The 21,646-nt window shown below is 50.3% G+C and overlaps 1 protein-coding gene across 1 annotated transcript in view; it reads left to right on the top strand.

The window, feature by feature from the left end:
- Positions 1–21,646, top strand: part of TERB1 (telomere repeat binding bouquet formation protein 1) — a 116,677-nt gene that overhangs the window by 76,476 nt on the left and 18,555 nt on the right. The window contains exons 12-15 of the mRNA XM_073605981.1: positions 714–1,152; positions 7,732–7,906; positions 13,984–14,033; positions 18,031–18,120. Coding sequence (XP_073462082.1) covers positions 714–1,152; positions 7,732–7,906; positions 13,984–14,033; positions 18,031–18,120 — 754 coding nt within the window. The remainder of the gene's footprint in view (positions 1–713; positions 1,153–7,731; positions 7,907–13,983; positions 14,034–18,030; positions 18,121–21,646) is intronic.

Raw genomic sequence — 21,646 nt, 5'->3', positions numbered from 1 at the left:
TTGGATCTGACCCCCGGTGATTGGATCTGACCCCCAGAGATTAGATCTGACCCCCGGTGATTGGATCTGACCCCCAGAGATTGGATCTGACCCCCAGTGATTGGATCTGACCCCCAGAGATTAGATCTGACCCCCGGTGATTGGCTCTGACCCCCGGTGATTGGATCTAATATCTGGTGATTGGATCTGACCCCCGGTGATTGGATCTGATGCTTGGTGATTGGCTCTGACCCCTGGTGATTGAATCTAATATCTGGTGATTAGATCTGACCCCTGGTGATTGGATCTGACCCCTGGTGATTGGATCTAATATCTGGTGATTAGATCTGACCCCTGGTGATTGGATCTGACCCCTGGTGATTGGATCTAATATCTGGTGATTAGATCTGACCCCTGGTGATTGGATCTGACCCCTGGTGATTGGATCTAATATCTGGTGATTAGATCTGACCCCTGGTGATTGGATCTGACCCCTGGTGATTGAATCTAATATCTGGTGATTGGATCTGACCCCCAGTGATTGGATCTGACCCCTGGTGATTGGATCTAATATCTGGTGATTGGATCTGATCCTCGGTGATTGGATCTGACCCCTGGAGATTGGATCTGATTCCCAGTTGGATAATATTGTTGAAACAATAGAATTAATTTAGATTCAGTTTGTTGCACATTATGTTGGCTTTGCATATTTTTTATATTGTTTTTCTTTTTAGGATATTGCAAACATGGAGGAACCAGAAGGAAGTAGAGATAGGAGTCCTCATCGGAGACCAGCAGCCAATGCCGTGTTCACATTACCATTTATAAACAGCCATTCAAATCAGCAGAGAAATGATCCCAGTCTGGTGGGTTCCAATCAGAGATTACTGGAGAAGAGAAATGATCCCAGTCTGGTGGGTTCCAATCAGAGATTACTGGAGAAGAGTCTGGTGGGATCCAATCAGAGATTACTGGAGAAGAGAAATGATCCCAGTCTGGTGGGATCCAATCAGAGATTACTGGAGAAGAGAAATGATCCCAGTCTGGTGGGATCCAATCAGAGATTACTGGAGAAGAGAAATGATCCCAGTCTGGTGGGATCCAATCAGAGATTACTGGAGAAGAGTAACAAACCTGCAGAGAAGTTACAGAATAATCCTCCCTGTGCTGGAAGTACAGAGCAGGGGGGCAGTGCACACAAGGTAGGTCATGTCTGTAGGTAGTTGTAGCCCCTTTAGGGTGAATTTAAGCTTTAACTGGTGGCTGTTTATATCTGACTGTATTTCAGATTTATAGACGGCTTTTTCCTTTCTTATCTATAGAAATTAATACATGGCTGGTCTGTGGGGAGAGTGCCCCCCCCGGGGTGTGTGTGCGTGTGGGGGTGGGGGTGGGGGTGTCGGGCTGATATTGTCTTTTCTCTATTCTGAGGCTGAGAAATCGGGAGAAAAGAGTCTTTGCCCCCCCCCCATATGGAGAACAATGTAGGGGTTACCCGAAGTGAATCAAAAAAGAAATCCCTCATCATTCATAAACCTTGTTAAAAAAATGTAATATTTTTGTCACATATATCGCCGATACCGAAAAAAATGTGGAACTGGTTCTGAAGGTTCAAGGGTTCAGAAAAGCTCTGTCAGATCCCTGCCCCCCCCCCCCCCCCCCTCCCCGATCACTCTCTGTCAGATCCCTGCCCCCCCATCACTCTGTCAGATCCCTGCCCCCCCCGATCACTCTCTGTCAGATCCCTGCCCCCCCCCCCCCCGATCACTCTCTGTCAGATCCCTGCCCCCCCCCCTCCCCAATCACTCTCTGTCAGATCCCTGCCCCCCCAAATCACTCTGTCAGATCCCTGCCCCCCCAATCATTCTGTCAGATCCCTGCCCCCCCCCCCCCGATCACTCTCTTTCAGATCCCTGCCCCCCATCACTCTCTGTCAGATCCCTGCCCCCCCCCCCCCCGTCATTCTCTTTCAGATCTCTGGCCCCCCTCATTCTCTTTCAGATCTCTGGCCCCCCTCATTCTCTGTCAGATCTCTGGCCCCCCCTCATTCTCTTTCAGATCTCTGGCCCCCCCTCATTCTCTGTCAGATCCCTGCCCCCCATCACTCTCTGTCAGATCCCTGCCCCCCCCCCCCGTCATTCTCTTTCAGATCTCTGGCCCCCCTCATTCTCTGTCAGATCTCTGGCCCCCCCTCATTCTCTGTCAGATCTCTGGCCCCCCTCATTCTCTGTCAGATCTCTGGCCCCCCCCTCATTCTCTGTCAGATCTCTGGCCCCCCTCTCATTCTCTGTCAGATCTCTGGCCCCCCGTCATTCTCTGTCAGATCTCTGGCCCCCCTCTCATTCTCTGTCAGATCTCTGCCCCCCCCTCATTCTCTGTCAGATCTCTGGCCCCCCCTCATTCTCTGTCAGATCTCTGGCCCCCCTCATTCTCTGTCAGATCTCTGGCCCCCCCCTCATTCTCTGTCAGATCTCTGGCCCCCCCTCATTCTCTGTCAGATCTCTGGCCCCCCCTCATTCTCTGTCAGATCTCTGGCCCCCCTCATTCTCTGTCAGATCTCTGGCCCCCCCCTCATTCTCTGTCAGATCTCTGGCCCCCTCATTCTCTGTCAGATCTCTGGCCCCCCGTCATTCTCTGTCAGATCTCTGGCCCCCCTCTCATTCTCTGTCAGATCTCTGGCCCCCCCTCATTCTCTGTCAGATCTCTGGCCCCCCCTCATTCTCTGTCAGATCTCTGGCCCCCTCATTCTCTGTCAGATCTCTGGCCCCCCGTTATTCTCTGTCAGATCTCTGGCCCCCCGTTATTCTCTGTCAGATCTCTGGCCCCCCTCATTCTCTTTCAGATCTCTGGCCCCCCGTCATTCTCTGTCAGATCTCTGGCCCCCCGTTATTCTCTGTCAGATCTCTGGCCCCCCGTTATTCTCTGTCAGATCTCTGGCCCCCCTCATTCTCTGTCAGATCTCTGGCCCCCCGTTATTCTCTGTCAGATCTCTGGCCCCCCGTTATTCTCTGTCAGATCTCTGGTCCCCCTCATTCTCTGTCAGATCTCTGGCCCCCCCCTCATTCTCTGTCAGATCTCTGGCCCCCCGTTATTCTCTGTCAGATCTCTGGCCCCCCGTTATTCTCTGTCAGATCTCTGGTCCCCCTCATTCTCTGTCAGATCTCTGGCCCCCCTCATTCTCTGTCAGATCTCTGGCCCCCCCTCATTCTCTGTCAGATCTCTGGCCCCCCGTTATTCTCTGTCAGATCTCTGGCCCCCCTCATTCTCTGTCAGATCTCTGGTCCCCCTCATTCTCTGTCAGATCTCTGGCCCCCCTCATTCTCTGTCAGATCTCTGGCCCCCCCTCATTCTCTGTCAGATCTCTGGCCCCCCTCATTCTCTGTCAGATCTCTGGCCCCCCGTCATTCTCTGTCAGATCTCTGGCCCCCCCCTCATTCTCTTTCAGATCTCTGGCCCCCCGTTATTCTCTGTCAGATCTCTGGCCCCCCCTCATTCTCTGTCAGATCTCTGGTCCCCCTCATTCTCTGTCAGATCTCTGGTCCCCCTCATTCTCTGTCAGATCTCTGGCCCCCCTCATTCTCTGTCAGATCTCTGGTCCCCCTCATTCTCTGTCAGATCTCTGGCCCCCCTCATTCTCTGTCAGATCTCTGGCCCCCCCTCATTCTCTGTCAGATCTCTGGCCCCCCTCATTCTCTGTCAGATCTCTGGCCCCCCGTTATTCTCTGTCAGATCTCTGGCCCCCCGTTATTCTCAGAATATAAGCCCATGTATGATCGATAAGAAGCTGACTACACACGAGTAGACGTGTCACTGAGAAGCACGGATGGGAAGCCCTCTGTCTGGCTCTGCGAGTCGCACACATCCAACGCCGTTTTCTAGATCAGCGACTCTTCAGCATTATTTCTTCTCTCCATAGAGAAAATAATAATCAGCTGGGGGTCTCAGAGATCAGAAATGCTGCTTAACACACCTCTCCATAGGCCGATCGTTGGTGGAGTGCAGTGATTGTATAGACTGGCTGGAGAGACGATTCATTGTGATGGATGATCACTCTTATATCTGCCGCTGTATAATAGGGGGGTGTGCTGAGTGTCTCCTAACATATCGATTGTTATTTCTCCTCCTTCTCACCCACCATGACAACATTTTACAGTAATATATACTGTATATAGAATGTGCCTGTATATAGTATATACTGTATATATAGTGGCCCTTCATATACTTACATGGTGACCACTTCACCGATCTGGTAAATGCTCAGCAACAACTGGCTTTACAGCGGACTTTACGGCATACTTGGTCCTGCGGACCGGAGTCCGTCGGACAATTCGATCGTGTGTGGGCTTCTGCAGACTTTTTTTCCCCAAAAGTTTGACGGACCTGGAAATGAAACGTTTCAAATCTTTTTGACGGACTCGAGTCCGGTAGAAAAGTCCGCTCGTCTGTATGCTAGTCTGACGGACAAAAACCGACGCTAGGGCAGCTATTGGCTACTGGCTATGAACTTCCTTGTTTTAGTCCGGTGTACGTCATCACGTACGAATCCGTCGGACTTTGGTGTGATCGTGTGTAGGCAAGTCCGTTCATTCGGAAAGTCTGCCGTAAAGTCCGCTCGTGTGTACGCGGCATTAGAGATGCTCAGCTGGTATGAGGAACTAATGTGCACCAAGAGACCCTTTCCTACACCAATACATCACCACCGGCATGGACAATCCTCCAAAAAGTCACCACAATGAGTCTCCAATGTCACCAGACCGCAGCAAACCAGCAGCAGGATATCTGATGGTGACAGGCCTGAAGGGTAATCAATTATAGTAAAACGGTTCTCTGAACAAACAATGATTATTTAACAATAGAAAGACAAAAAATGACAGTCCTGACAATATGCAGGCAACAAACGGGCAATCACACCCAGAGGTGGGCAACAAACTGGCCATGGATTCAATATGTGGGCAAGAAATGGACAGTATTGATGATGTGTGCCCCAAAAACAAGCATAGGTTACAATAGTCGTGTAAAAAAAGGCCAATTGTTAGAACATTGAGTGTTTGTTATAATAGCTAATGTCGTGTTACCAACTAAAAGGGAACATTCATCGGCACAAGAACAAGTCCAGGATAGATGAAAGAAACTTCTGTAACCCAGGAGCCATTAGGATTAAAGCCCATTGCACCCTAAAAATCGCTTTGAAAACCACCTTAAAGTAACCCTCTGATGCGGAGATATCAGTTCCTGTCTATGTATCTATACACTGTAAGTGCAAAGTGTTATGGTGACGCTCTTCAGGGGGGTCCATGAGACCCCGTACTCACAGAATGTCCTCAGTCTTCAGCCCAGGGTTTTTCAACATGGGAGACTGAGGACATCTTGTGGCAGAGAAGAGGTATTGCAAGGAAAAAGCACTAAAGCGATAAGTATTGCAATTTAAGCTGCTTTTTTTAGTTTGATTTAATTTTTTTAAATTATGTTTGAATTGGGCTTTAACAATCAGGTGTACCTAATAGAGTGATAACTGAGTGTTCACATATTCTGCATAGACGGCCGGGGCCAAAAGTTTTAAGAATGATACAAATATTCATTTTCACAAAGTCTGCGGCTTCAGTGTTTAGATATTTTTGTAAGATGTTACTATGGATACGGAAGTATAATGACATCATAAGTGTCAGATGTTACTATGGGATACGGAAGTATAATGACATCATAAGTGTCAGATGTTACTATGGATACGGAAGTATAATGACATCATAAGTGTCAGATGTTACTATGGGATACGGAAGTATAATGACATCATAAGTGTCAGATGTTACTATGGATACGGAAGTATAATGACATCATAAGTGTCAGATGTTACTATGGGATACGGAAGTATAATGACATCATAAGTGTCAGATGTTACTATGGATACGGAAGTATAATGACATCATAAGTGTCAGATGTTACTATGGGAAGTTAATGAGAAGAGTCAATATTTGCAGTGATGACTCTTTTTTCCTGACCTCTGTAATTCCCCCGGAATGCTGTCACTCAACTTCTGGGCCACACCCTGACTGATGGCTGCCCCCCCAATACTTCTATAATCAATGGTTGGAGTTTGTCAGAATTTGTGGGGTTTTTTTCCCCCGCCTCCTGAGGATTGACCACAAGTTCTCAATGGGATTCAGGTCTGGGGAGTTTCCTGGCCATGGACCCAAAACCTTCATGTTTTGTTCCTCAAGCCAATTGTTTATGACTTTTTCCTGATGGCAAGGTGCTCCATCATGCTGGAGAAGGCATTGTTCATCACCAAACTGTTCTTGGATGGTTGGGAGAAGTTGCTCGTGGAGGATGTTTTTGTACCCTTGTTTATTCATGGCGGTGTGTGAGTGAGCCCCCCCCCCCCACACACATACACATGAATGACCTCAGGAGGCATGACACAGGACTGATAGCAGCACTCACCCCAAACAATGGGAAAGGGGATTCATCAGAGTAAATGATCCCCCCCTAGTCCTCAGCGTCCAATCCCTGGACCTTCTGCAGAATATCAGTCTGCCCCTGATGTTTTCCTGGAGAGAAGTGACTTCTTTGCTGCCCTTCCTGACAACAGACCGTCCTCCAAAAGTCTTCTCCTCACTGTGTGCCGATGTCCTCACACCTGCCTGCCACCATTCCTCAGCAAACTCTGCACTGGTGGTGACCCCATCCCCCACCTCCCTCTGCACTGGTGGTGCCCCCATTCCCCACCTCCCTCTGAAATGGTGGTGCCCCAATTACCCCCCCACCCCCATCTGCACTGGTGGTGCCCCCATCCCCCCACCTCCCTCTGCACTGGTGGTGCCCCCATCCCCCCCCTCTCTGCACTGGTGGTGCCCCCATCCCCCACCTCCCTCTGCACTGGTGGTGCCCCCATTCTCCACCTCCCTCTGAAATGGTGGTGCCCCAATTACCCCCACCCCCACCCCCATCTGCACTGGTGGTGCCGCCATCCCCCCACCTCCCTCTGCACTGGTGGTGCCCCCATCCCCCCCCTCTCTGCACTGGTGGTGCCCCCATCCCCCACCTCCCTCTGAAATGGTGGTGCCCCAATTACCCCCCCCCACCCCCATCTGCACTGGTGGTGCCGCCATCCCCCCCTCTCTCTGCACTGGTGGTGCCGCCATCCCCCCCCTCTGCACTGGTTGTGCCACCATCCCCCACCTCCCCCTGCAGTGGTGATGCCCCAATTACCCCCCCCCCCCCCCTGCACTGGTGAAAAGAGGGACTTCATCTGATCGCTTTTCATAACATTCTGGAGTAGATGAAAATTGTGACAATTCATATTTGTGTCATTCTCAAGACTTTTGGCCCCGGCTGTACACACACCATATATATATATATATATATATATATATATATATATATATATATATATATATATACACACACACAGAATATTATATATATATACACACAGAATATTATATATACACACACAGAATATTATATATATATACACACAGAATATTATATATATATACACACAGAATATTATATATATATACACACAGAATATTATATATATATATATATATACACACACTATATACACGCCTGTGTACACTGTATGTATTCTAGTTGCTTTGCTGTGTTGTAGTATTTGATTATGTCATCTATAAATGATTCATATCTAGGATAAAGCAAGTCTCGGCGTCCCCCCAGACATCGCGGCGGTTCCACCATCGGCCTCCTGTAATAGAAGTGACAGGCATTGGGCTGTACAGGAATCACACACAGGCCCGATGTGCAGAGATAGGAGCTACAAGTCTGACTCCTTCAGAAAGAATCCGTCTTCCAAACACGCAGCCACCCAGACCGCCGAACATCACATGACCGACCTCCAGCCATACACCGAGCTTGTAGAGGAAGGAAAGCAGACCAATCCTCGCAGGCATTCTCCTTCTAATTCAAGGTATAAAGTGCTGCTTGTTAAAGAAGAACTCCACAAAACATTTTGCAGTAGAGTTTGGGGAGGAAGGTAACTTACCTGCCATAGATAGAACACAGCTACAGAATATTGGCTTTCCCGACAGTTTACCTGCCACCCATACGTTCCCGGCGCTCTGATATTATTTAAGGTCTAAATCTATGGAGCCAACCACAATGTAGAGTAGAGTGTCGGGATCACAATGTAGAGTGTCGGGACCACAATGTAGAGTGTCGGGACCACAATGTAGAGTGTCGGGATCACAATGCGGAGTAGAGTGTCGGGATCACAATGTAGAGTGTCGGGATCACAATGTAGAGTAGAGTGTCGGGATCACAATGTAGAGTGTCGGGATCACAATGTAGAGTGTCGGAATCACAATGTAGAGTGTCGGGATCACAATGCGGAGTAGAGTGTCGGGATCACAATGTAGAGTGTCGGGATCACAATGTAGAGTAGAGTGTCGGGACCACAATGTAGAGTGTCGGGATCACAATGTAGAGTGTCGGGATCACAATGTAGAGTAGAGTGTCGGGACCACAATGTAGAGTGTCGGGACCACAATGTAGAGTGTCGGGACCACAATGTAGAGTGTCGGGATCACAATGCGGAGTAGAGTGTCGGGATCACAATGTAGAGTGTCGGGATCACAATGTAGAGTAGAGTGTCGGGACCACAATGTAGAGTGTCGGGATCACAATGTAGAGTGTCGGGACCACAATGTAGAGTGTCGGAATCACAATGTAGAGTGTCGGGACCACAATGTAGAGTGTCGGGATCACAATGTAGAGTGTCGGGATCACAATGTAGAGTGTCGGGACCACAATGTAGAGTGTCGGGATCACAATGTAGAGTGTCGGGATCACAATGTAGAGTAGAGTGTCGGGATCACAATGTAGAGTGTCGGGACCACAATGTAGAGTGTCGGGACCACAATGTAGAGTGTCGGGATCACAATGTAGAGTAGAGTGTCGGGATCACAATGTAGAGTGTCGGGATCACAATGTAGAGTGTCGGGATCACAATGTAGAGTGTCGGGATCACAATGTAGAGTGTCGGGACCACAATGTAGAGTAGAGTGTCGGGATCACAATGTAGAGTGTCGGGACCACAATGTAGAGTGTCGGGATCACAATGTAGAGTGTCGGGATCACAATGTAGAGTGTCGGGATCACAATGTAGAGTGTCGGGATCACAATGTAGAGTGTCGGGACCACAATGTAGAGTGTCGGGACCACAATGTAGAGTGTCGGGACCACAATGTAGAGTAGAGTGTCGGGATCACAATGTAGAGTGTCGGGATCACAATGTAGAGTGTCGGGATCACAATGTAGAGTGTCGGGATCACAATGTAGAGTGTCGGGATCACAATGTAGAGTGTCGGGACCACAATGTAGAGTGTCGGGACCACAATGTAGAGTGTCGGGACCACAATGTAGAGTAGAGTGTCGGGATCACAATGTAGAGTGTCGGGACCACAATGTAGAGTGTCGGGATCACAATGTAGAGTGTCGGGATCACAATGTAGAGTAGAGTGTCGGGATCACAATGTAGAGTGTCGGGATCACAATGTAGAGTAGAGTGTCGGGATCACAATGTAGAGTGTCGGGATCACAATGTAGAGTAGAGTGTCGGGATCACAATGTAGAGTGTCGGGATCACAATGTAGAGTGTCGGGATCACAATGTAGAGTGTCGGAATCACAATGTAGAGTAGAGTGTCGGGATCACAATGTAGAGTGTCGGAATCACAATGTAGAGTAGAGTGTCGGGATCACAATGTAGAGTGTCGGGACCACAATGTAGAGTGTCCGGATCACAATGTAGAGTGTCGGGACCACAATGTAGAGTGTCGGGATCACAATGTAGAGTGTCGGAATCACAATGTAGAGTAGAGTGTCGGGATCACAATGTAGAGTGTCGGAATCACAATGTAGAGTAGAGTGTCGGGATCACAATGTAGAGTGTCGGGACCACAATGTAGAGTGTCCGGATCACAATGTAGAGTGTCGGGATCACAATGTAGAGTGTCGGGATCACAATGTAGAGTGTCGGGATCACAATGCGGAGTAGAGTGTCGGGATCACAATGCGGAGTAGAGTGTCGGGATCACAACGCAGAGTAGAGTGTCGGGATCACAACGCGGAGTAGAGTGTCGGGATCACAACGCGGAGTAGAGTGCCGGGATCACAACGCGGAGTAGAGTGTCGGGATCACAACGCGGAGTAGAGTGTCGGGATCACAACGCGGAGTAGAGTGTCGGGACCACAATGCGGAGTAGAGTGTCGGGATCACAATGCGGAGTAGAGTGTCGGGACCACAATGCGGAGTAGAGTGTCGGGATCACAATGCGGAGTAGAGTGCCGGGACCACAATGTAGAGTGTCCGGATCACAATGCGGAGTAGAGTGTCGGGATCACAATGCGGAGTAGAGTGCCGGGACCACAATGTAGAGTGTCCGGATCACAATGCGGAGTAGAGTGTCCGGATCACAATGCGGAGTAGAGTGTCCGGATCACAATGTAGAGTGTCCGGATCACAATGCGGAGTAGAGTGTCGGGATCACAATGCGGAGTAGAGTGTCGGGATCACAATGCGGAGTAGAGTGTCGGGATCACAATGCGGAGTAGAGTGTCGGGATCACAATGTAGAGTGTCGGGATCACAATGCGGAGTAGAGTGTCGGGATCACAATGCGGAGTAGAGTGTCGGGATCACAATGCGGAGTAGAGTGTCAGGATCACAATGTAGAGTAGAGTGTCAGGATCACAATGCGGAGTAGAGTGTCGGGATCACAATGCAGAGTAGCGTGTCGGGATCACAATGTAGAGTAGAGTGTCAGGATCACAATGCGGAGTAGAGTGTCGGGATCACAATGCAGAGTAGCGTGTCGGGATCACAATGTAGAGTAGAGTGTCAGGATCACAATGCGGAGTAGAGTGTCGGGATCACAATGCGGAGTAGAGTGTCGGGATCGCAATGCGGAGTAGAGTGTCGGGATCACAACGCGGAGTAGAGTGTCGGGATCACAACGCAGAGTAGAGTGTCGGGATCACAACGCGGAGTAGAGTGTCGGGATCACAATGCGGAGTAGAGTGTCGGGATCACAATGCAGAGTAGCGTGTCGGGATCACAATGTAGAGTAGAGTGTCAGGATCACAATGCGGAGTAGAGTGTCGGGATCACAATGCGGAGTAGAGTGTCGGGATCACAATGCGGAGTAGAGTGTCGGGATCACAATGCGGAGTAGAGTGTCGGGATCACAATGCGGAGTAGAGTGTCGGGATCACAATGCGGAGTAGAGTGTCGGGATCACAATGCGGAGTAGAGTGTCGGGATCACAATGCGGAGTAGAGTGTCGGGATCACAATGCGGAGTAGAGTGTCGGGATCACAATGCGGAGTAGAGTGTCGGGATCACAATGCGGAGTAGAGTGTCGGGATCACAATGCGGAGTAGAGTGTCGGGATCACAATGCGGAGTAGAGTGTCGGGATCACAATGCGGAGTAGAGTGTCGGGATCACAATGCGGAGTAGAGTGTCGGGATCACAATGCGGAGTAGAGTGTCGGGATCACAATGCGGAGTAGAGTGTCGGGATCACAATGCAGAGTAGAGTGTCAGGATCACAATGCAGAGTAGAGTGTCGGGATCACAATGCGGAGTAGAGTGTCGGGATCACAATGCGGAGTAGAGTGTCGGGATCACAATGCGGAGTAGAGTGTCGGGATCACAATGCGGAGTAGAGTGTCGGGATCACAATGCAGAGTAGAGTGTCGGGACCACAACGCGGAGTAGAGTGTCGGGATCACAATGCGGAGTAGAGTGTCGGGATCACAATGCGGAGTAGAGTGTCAGGATCACAATGCGGAGTAGAGTGTCGGGATCACAATGCGGAGTAGAGTGTCGGGATCACAATGTAGAGTGTCGGGATCACAATGTAGAGTAGAGTGTCAGGATCACAATGCGGAGTAGAGTGTCGGGATCACAATGCGGAGTAGAGTGTCGGGATCACAATGTAGAGTAGAGTGTCAGGATCACAATGCGGAGTAGAGTGTCGGGATCACAATGCGGAGTAGAGTGTCGGGATCACAATGTAGAGTGTCGGGATCACAATGTAGAGTGTCGGGATCACAATGCGGAGTAGAGTGTCGGGATCACAATGTAGAGTGTCGGGATCACAATGTAGAGTGTCGGGACCACAATGTAGAGTGTCGGGATCACAATGTAGAGTGTCGGGATCACAATGCGGAGTAGAGTGTCGGGATCACAATGTAGAGTGTCGGGATCACAATGTAGAGTGTCGGGATCACAATGCGGAGTAGAGTGTCGGGATCACAATGCGGAGTAGAGTGTCGGGATCACAACGCGGAGTAGAGTGTCGGGATCACAACGCAGAGTAGAGTGTCGGGATCACAACGCAGAGTAGAGTGTCGGGATCACAACGCGGAGTAGAGTGCCGGGATCACAACGCGGAGTAGAGTGTCGGGATCACAATGCGGAGTAGAGTGTCGGATCACAACGCGGAGTAGAGTGTCGGGATCACAATGCGGAGTAGAGTGTCGGGACCACAATGCGGAGTAGAGTGTCGGGATCACAATGCGGAGTAGAGTGTCGGGATCACAATGCGGAGTATAGTGTCGGGACCACAATGCGGAGTAGAGTGTCGGGATCACAATGCGGAGTAGAGTGTCGGGACCACAATGCGGAGTAGAGTGTCAGGATCACAATGTAGAGTGTCGGGATCACAATGCGGAGTAGAGTGTCGGGATCACAATGCGGAGTAGAGTGTCGGGACCACAATGCGGAGTAGAGTGTCGGGATCACAATGTAGAGTGTCGGGATCACAATGCGGAGTAGAGTGTCGGGATCACAATGCGGAGTAGAGTGTCGGGATCACAATGCGGAGTAGAGTGTCGGGATCACAATGCAGAGTAGCGTGTCGGGATCACAATGTAGAGTAGAGTGTCAGGATCACAATGCGGAGTAGAGTGTCGGGATCACAATGCGGAGTAGAGTGTCGGGATCACAATGCGGAGTAGAGTATCGGGATCACAATGCGGAGTAGAGTGTCGGGATCACAATGCGGAGTAGAGTGTCGGGATCACAATGCAGAGTAGCGTGTCGGGATCACAATGTAGAGTAGAGTGTCAGGATCACAATGCGGAGTAGAGTGTCGGGATCACAATGCGGAGTAGAGTGTCGGGATCACAATGCAGAGTAGCGTGTCGGGATCACAATGTAGAGTAGAGTGTCGGGATCACAATGCGGAGTAGAGTGTCGGGATCACAACGCGGAGTAGAGTGCCGGGACCACAATGCGGAGTAGAGTGTCGGGATCACAATGCGGAGTAGAGTGTCGGGATCACAATGCGGAGTAGAGTGTCGGGATCACAATGCGGAGTAGAGTGTCGGGATCACAATGCGGAGTAGAGTGTCGGGATCACAATGCGGAGTAGAGTGTCGGGATCACAATGCGGAGTAGAGTGTCGGGATCACAATGCGGAGTAGAGTGTCGGGATCACAATGCGGAGTAGAGTGTCGGGATCACAACGCGGAGTAGAGTGTCGGGATCACAATGCGGAGTAGAGTGTCGGGATCACAATGCGGAGTAGAGTGTCGGGACCACAATGCGGAGTATAACATTGTATAACTGTTATACAAGCTGTACACTCACTACTTTACATTGTAGACAAGTGTCATTTCTTCAGTGTTGTCACATGAAAAGATAGAAGAAAAGATTTACACAAATGTCACTGAGGGGTGTACTTACTTTTGTCTGATGTTGTATATATCTGTATACAGGAGGACTGGCTCCTCGATGTATTTCTATGTATACTGTGATTATATGAATGGCGGTGAGTGTGAATGTTCTATAATGGAATACAATCGGTACTTTGTATTCAGCACCTGAGATTGGAGACGTTTGTCTTGTGAAAATCCTATAAAAAGCTACAAAAGGAAGAATTGCAGAGATATAAAGAAAGGAGGTGATGTGAGGAATTGTCATCGGATGTGATGATTAGAATAATCGTCTCTAACAATATCTCTGCCGGGTCTTTTATAGGAGCAACGCGGCTGGAGAATCCCCTTCAATCAGAAGAAGAATGAATACGGGTGAATATGGAGGTTATAATCAGATGGAAATATAAAGATGATGGTTTCCTTTTCGTATCATTAGAAGTCCCAGTTTACATCGATCGGTAGGACGAATGTAACCAATGATCAAATCCTGCAATTCCAGGAAATAAACGTTCCTCTTCTTTCCTCTTCATATAAGGAAATGGAGTTCCCTCCTGTGACCTACAACCTGGGAAATGATGTCCTTGTCTCCAGCATTGTGGATGTTTCATAATATTAGAGATTGCAGAGCGTCAGTTGTATGTAATCCGTCTCCCTAATACTTGGATGTTGTCAGTATGAAGTTCAGACATCTGGAGGTACCGACATAAACCTTCAGCAGCCATTTATACCGATCGTTTCCAGATAAATGACAGCTGACACCGATCAGCCATAACATTATGACCACCCAACTAATATTGAGTATAGAGCAGCCCTGAGCCATTGAGGTGTGGACCCCCAAGTACCATCCAATGGGAGGACCCCCAAGTACCATCCAATGGCAGGACCCCCAAGTACCATCCAATGGCAGGAGCCCCAAGTACCATCCAATGGCAGGACCCCCAAGTACCATCCAATGGCAGCACCCCCAAGTACCATCCAATGGCAGGACCCCCAAGTACCATCCAATGGCAGGACCCCCAAGTACCATCCAATGGCAGGACCCCCAAGTACCATCCAATGGCAGCACCCCCAAGTACCATCCAATGGCAGGACCCCCAAGTACCATCCAATGGCAGGACCCCCAAGTACCATCCAATGGCAGGACCCCCAAGTACCATCCAATGGCAGGACCCCCAAGTACCATCCAATGGCAGGACCCCCAAGTACCATCCAATGGCAGCACCCCCAAGTACCATCCAATGGCAGGACCCCCAAGTACCATCCAATGGCAGGACCCCCAAGTACCATCCAATGGCAGGACCCCCAAGTACCATCCAATGGCAGCACCCCCAAGTACCATCCAATGGCAGGACCCCCAAGTACCATCCAATGGCAGGACCCCCAAGTACCATCCAATGGCAGGAGCTCCAAGTACCATCCAATGGCAGGACCCCCAAGTACCATCCAATGGCAGCACCCCCAAGTACCATTCAATGGCAGGAGCCCCAAGTACCATCCAATGGCAGGAGCCCCAAGTACCATCCAATGGCAGGAGCCCCAAGTACCATCCAATGGCAGGACCCCCAAGTACCATCCAATGGCAGGACCCCCAAGTACCATCCAATGGCAGGAGCCCCAAGTACCATCCAATGGCAGGAGCCCCAAGTACCATCCAATGGCAGGACCCCCAAGTACCATCCAATGGCAGGATCCCCAAGTACCATTCAATGGCAGGACCCCGGGGCATCTCTTCCCCGGCCACCCACATGATGTACAAGAAAACGTCATTCATCAGACCACCTCCTTCCATTCCTCCGTACTCCACTCCTGAGGTTCATGTGACCCTTGTAGAAGTTTTTGGCTATGGACTCGGGTCACCATGGGCTTCACAGCCCCAAAAACAACAACTGATACCCATTTTTTCTGCTTTCACCACATCAACTTCATGGACAACATGTTCACTTGCTGCCTAATATATCCCACCAATTTTCAGATGCCATTGTAACCAGATATTCCCTTTACCGGTCATAATGTTATGGCTGATCGGTGTATTTCAGGAAGCTAAGCTGCAGCCATTCCTACCAAAGATTATCCCCTCCCCCCACCTCCAGTGTCCTTTTATACCTGAACATCAGGCAAAACCTACAACACTTACTGATACCCCTCGCTGCCCCTTCACCTTCCTATTGGCCGCTGAGCAGTGATGGGCCAGTAAGAATGTGGGTGGGGGAGGTAGCAGAAAACTCCCCCTCTTCTCGGGTCCCCCTCTTCTCGGATTCCCCTCTTCTCGGATCCCCCTCTTCTCGGATCCCCCTCTTTTCAGGTCCCCCTCTTCTCGGATCCTCCTCTTCTCGGGTCCCCCTCTTCTCGGATCCTCCTCTTTTCGGGTCCCCCTCTTCTCGGGTCCCCCTCTTCTCGGATTCCCCTCTTCTCGGATCCCCCTCTTCTCGGATCCCCCTCTTTTCAGGTCCCCCTCTTCTCGGATCCTCCTCTTCTCGGGTCCCCCCCTTCTCGTATCCCCCCCTTCTCGGATCCTCCTCTTCTCCGGTCCCCCTCTTTTCGGATCCCCCTCTTTTCGGGCCCCCCTCTTCTCGGATCCTCCTCTTCTCCGGTCCCCCTCTTCTCGGATCCTCCTCTTCTCGGGTCCCCCTCTTCTCAGATCCTCCTCTTCTCGGGTCCCCCTCTTCTCGGATCCTCCTCTTCTCGGGTCCCCCTCTTCTCGGATCCTTCTCTTCTCGGGTCCCCCTCTTCTCGGGTCCTCCTCTTCTCGGGTCCCCCTCTTCTCGGATCCTCCTCTTCTCGGGTCCCCCTCTTCTCGGGTCCTCCTCTTCTCGGGTCCCCCTCTTCTCGGATTCCCCTCTTCTCGGATCCCCCTCTTCTCGGATCCTCCTCTTCTCAGGTCACCCTCTTCTCAGGTCACCCTCTTCTCAGATCCTCCTCTTCTCGGGTCCCCCTCTTCTCGCATCCCCCTCTTTTCGGGTCCACCTCTTCTCGGATCCCCCTCTTCTCGGATCCTCCTCTTTTCAGGTCCCCCTCTTCTCGGATCCTCCTCTTCTCGGGTCCCCCTCTTCTCGGATCCTCCTCTTTTCGGGTCCCCCTCTTCTCGGGTCCCCCTCTTCTCGGATTCCCCTCTTCTCGGATCCCCCTCTTCTCAGATCCTCCTCTTCTCAGGTCACCCTCTTCTCAGATCCTCCTCTTCTCGGGTCCCCCTCTTTTCGGGTCCCCCTCTTTTCGGATCCTCCTCTTCTCGGATCCCCCTCTTCTCGGATCCCCCTCTTTTCAGGTCCCCCTCTTCTCGGATCCTCCTCTTCTCGGGTCCCCCTCTTCTCGGATCCCCCTCTTCTCGGATCCTCCTCTTCTCGGGTCCCCCTCTTCTCGGATCCCCCTCTTTTCGGGTCCCCCTCTTTTCGGATCCCCCTCTTCTCGGGTCCTCCTCTTCTCGGATCCTCCTCTTCTCCGGTCCCCCTCTTCTCGGATCCTCCTCTTCTCGGATCCTCCTCTTCTCGGGTCCCCCTCTTCTCGGATCCTCCTCTTCTCCTGTCTCCCTCTTCTCGGGTCCCCCTCTTCTCGGATCCTCCTCTTCTCGGGTCCCCCTCTTCTCGGGTCCTCCTCTTCTCGGGTCCCCCTCTTCTCGGATTCCCCTCTTCTCGGATCCCCCTCTTCTCGGATCCTCCTCTTCTCAGGTCACCCTCTTCTCAGGTCACCCTCTTCTCAGATCCTCCTCTTCTCGGGTCCCCCTCTTCTCGGATCCTCCTCTTCTCGGGTTCCCCTCTTTTCGGGTCCTCCTCTTCTCAGATCCCCCTCTTCTCGGATCCCCCTCTTCTCGGATCCCCCGCCGGCGCTCCTGGCTCCTCTTCTCTGTTCAGCACCCCCCACAGGAAGCTTTCCATGGGGGCACTCTTGTGTGCTCGCTCCTGAGCCCCGCTGCAATATCCATTGACACAAAGGGAGAATGGGTCCCACCCCCCCACTCCTTCATCATTGGCTTTGAATGACAGCACTGGGAGCCAATGGCATTTGATGCCCCAGTAAAGCCAATGAGACCTGGAAGTGATCGGAGAGAAGAGCTGCAGATGGGCACAGCAATGGATCGAATAAGAGCTCAGGTAAGTAAAGGGGGAGGGGCAATACTGAGGCCTAAACATTTCTTATCATAATATACGGAATACATGAAAGTAAATAATGTTTAGTCTGAAGATCCTCCATTGAAAAGTCATGAAGTGGAATCTTAGATTCTGCGTCATTCTTAAGATGATATGAAGGTTCTCTTCATAGTTTAGATCTCATTTATAACAACAAAACTTTATTTATAACAACAAAACTTCATTATAACCATGAAATTAAAGGACCAATAAAATGCTGTTTTTTTCTAAATATTTAACCTCTTCAGATCCGATGTCTTTATGTGCGGAAATCATCAGCGAGGAGATCAGCAGCGTTCTCAGATCTCATATCTCACAGGCCCGGCTGAGGTGTTCAGGTAATACGCCGATGACTACTGAGATTAGAACAAGGAGACGATGACTGAGATCAGAACAAGGAGACGATGACTGAGATCAGAACAAGGAGACGATGACTGAGATCAGAACAAAGAGATGACTGAGATCAGAACAAGGAGACGATGACCGAGATCAGAACAAAGAGATGATGACTGAGATCAGAACAAGGAGACGATGACCGAGATCAGAACAAGGAGATGACTGAGATCAGAACAAAGAGACGATGACCGAGATCAGAACAAGGAGACGATGACTGAGATCAGAACAAGGAGACGATGACTGAGATCAGAACAAGGAGACGATGACTGAGATCAGAACAAAGAGATGACTGAGATCAGAACAAGGAGATGATGACTGAGATCAGAACAAGGAGATGATGACTGAGATCAGAACAAGGAGACGATGACCGAGATCAGAACAAGGAGACGATGACTGAGATCAGAACAAGGAGACGATGACCGAGATCAGAACAAGGAGACGATGACAGATCAGAACAAAGAGATGACTGAGATCAGAACAAGGAGACGATGACTGAGATCAGAACAAGGAGACGATGACCGAGATCAGAACAAGGAGACGATGACCGAGATCAGAACAAGGAGACGATGACCGAGATCAGAACAAGGAGACGATGACCGAGATCAGAACAAGGAGACGATGACCGAGATCAGAACAAGGAGATGATGACCGAGATCAGAACAAGGAGACGATGACCGAGATCAGAACAAGGAGACGACGACTGAGATCAGAACAAGGAGACGATGACTGAGATCAGAACAAGGAGATGATGACTGAGATCAGAACAAGGAGATGATGACCGAGATCAGAACAAGGAGATGACTGAGATCAGAACAAGGAGACGATGACTGAGATCAGAACAAGGAGACGATGACCGAGATCAGAACAAGGGGACGATGACCGAGATCAGAACAAGGAGACGATGACCGAGATCAGAACAAGGAGACGATGACCGAGATCAGAACTAGGAGACGATGACCGAGATCAGAACAAGGAGACGATGACCGAGATCAGAACTAGGAGACGATGACCGAGATCGGAACAAGGAGACGATGACCGAGATCAGAACAAGGAGACGATGACCGAGATCAGAACAAGGAGACGATGACCGAGATCAGAACAAGGAGACGATGACCGAGATCAGAACAAGGAGACGATGACTGAGATCAGAACAAAGAGATGACTGAGTTCAGAACAAGGAGACGATGACTGAGATCAGAACAAGGAGACGATGACCGAGATCAGAACAAGGAGACGATGATCAGAACAAGGAGACGATGACCGAGATCAGAACAAGGAGACGATGACCGAGATCAGAACAAGGAGACGATGACCGAGATCAGAACAAGGAGACGATGACCGAGATCAGAACAAGGAGACGAGGACCGAGATCAGAACAAAGAGATGACTGAGATCAGAACAAGGAGACGATGACCGAGATCAGAACAAGGAGACGATGACCGAGATCAGAACAAGGAGACGATGACCGAGATCAGAACAAAGAGATGACTGAGATCAGAACAAGGAGATGATGACCGAGATCAGAACAAGGAGATGATGACTGAGATCAGAACAAGGAGACGATGACCGAGATCAGAACAAGGAGACGATGACCGAGATCAGAACAAGGAGATGATGACTGAGATCAGAACAAGGAGACGATGACCGAGATCAGAACAAGGAGACGATGACCGAGATCAGAACAAAGAGATGACCGAGATCAGAACAAGGAGACGATGACCGAGATCAGAACAAGGAGACGATGACCGAGATCAGAACAAGGAGACGATGACCGAGATCAGAACTAGGAGATGATGACCGAGATCGGAACAAGGAGATGATGACCGAGATCAGAACAAGGAGACGATGACCGAGATCAGAACAAGGAGACGATGACCGAGATCAGAACAAGGAGACGATGACCGAGATCAGAACAAGGAGACGATGACCGAGATCAGAACAAGGAGACGATGACCGAGATCAGAACAAGGAGACGATGACTGAGATCAGAACAAAGAGATGACTGAGATCAGAACAAGGAGACGATGACTGAGATCAGAACAAGGAGACGATGACCGAGATCAGAACAAGGAGATGATGACCGAGATCAGAACAAGGAGACGATGATCAGAACAAGGAGACGATGACCGAGATCAGAACAAAGAGATGACCGAGATCAGAACAAGGAGACGATGACTGAGATCAGAACAAGGAGACGATGACCGAGATCAGAACAAGGAGACGATGACCGAGATCAGAACAAGGAGATGACTGAGATCAGAACAAGGAGACGATGACCGAGATCAGAACAAGGAGACGATGACTGAGATCAGAACAAGGAGACGATGACTGAGATCAGAACAAGGAGACGATGACTGAGATCAGAACAAGGAGACGATGACCGAGATCAGAACAAGGAGATGATGACTGAGATCAGAACAAGGAGACGATGACTGAGATCAGAACAAGGAGATGACTGAGATCAGAACAAGGAGACGATGACCGAGATCAGAACAAGGAGATGATGACTGATATCATTGTGTGTCCCCCGTAGATGATTGTGTGTCCCCCGTAGATGATTGTGTGTCCCCCGTAGATGATTGTGTGTCCCCGTAGATGATTGTGTGTCCCACGTAGATGATTGTGTGTCCCCGTAGATGATTGTGTGTGCCCCGTAGATGATTGTGTGTCCCCCGTAGATGATTGTGTGTCCCCCGTAGATGATTGTGTGTGCCCCGTAGATGATTGTGTGTCCCACGTAGTCGATTGTGTGTCCCCCGTAGACGATTGTGTGTCCCACGTAGACGATTGTGTGTCCCCCGTAGATGATTGTGTGTCCCCCATAGATGATTGTGTGTCCCACGTAGACGATTGTGTGTCCCACGTAGACGATTGTGTGTCCCCGTAGACGATTGTGTGTCCCCGTAGACGATTGTGTGTCCCACGTAGACGATTGTGTGTCCCCCGTAGACGATTGTGTGTCCCCCGTAGACGATTGTGTGTCCCACGTAGACGATTGTGTGTCCCCCGTAGATGATTGTGTGTCCCCCGTAGACGATTGTGTGTCCCCCGTAGATGATTGTGTGTCCCCCGTAGATGATTGTGTGTGCCCCGTAGATGATTGTGTGTCCCACGTAGTCGATTGTGTGTCCCCCGTAGACGATTGTGTGTCCCCCGTAGATGATTGTGTGTCCCCCATAGATGATTGTGTGTCCCCCGTAGATGATTGTGTGTCCCCCGTAGACGATTGTGTGTCCCACGTAGACGATTGTGTGTCCCCGTAGACGATTGTGTGTCCCACGTAGACGATTGTGTGTCCCCCGTAGACGATTGTGTGTCCCCCGTAGACGATTGTGTGTCCCCGTAGATGATTGTGTGTCCCCCGTAGACGATTGTGTGTCCCCGTAGACGATTGTGTGTCCCACGTAGACGATTGTGTGTCCCCCGTAGACGATTGTGTGTCCCCCGTAGACGATTGTGTGTCCCCCG

This window comes from Aquarana catesbeiana, linkage group LG11 (genome assembly GCF_042186555.1).
Source record: "Aquarana catesbeiana isolate 2022-GZ linkage group LG11, ASM4218655v1, whole genome shotgun sequence".
Classification (NCBI taxonomy): Eukaryota; Metazoa; Chordata; class Amphibia; order Anura; family Ranidae; genus Aquarana; species Aquarana catesbeiana.
The sequence above is the reverse complement of the archived record's forward strand: the minus strand, read 5'-3'. Positions and strand labels throughout refer to the sequence as shown.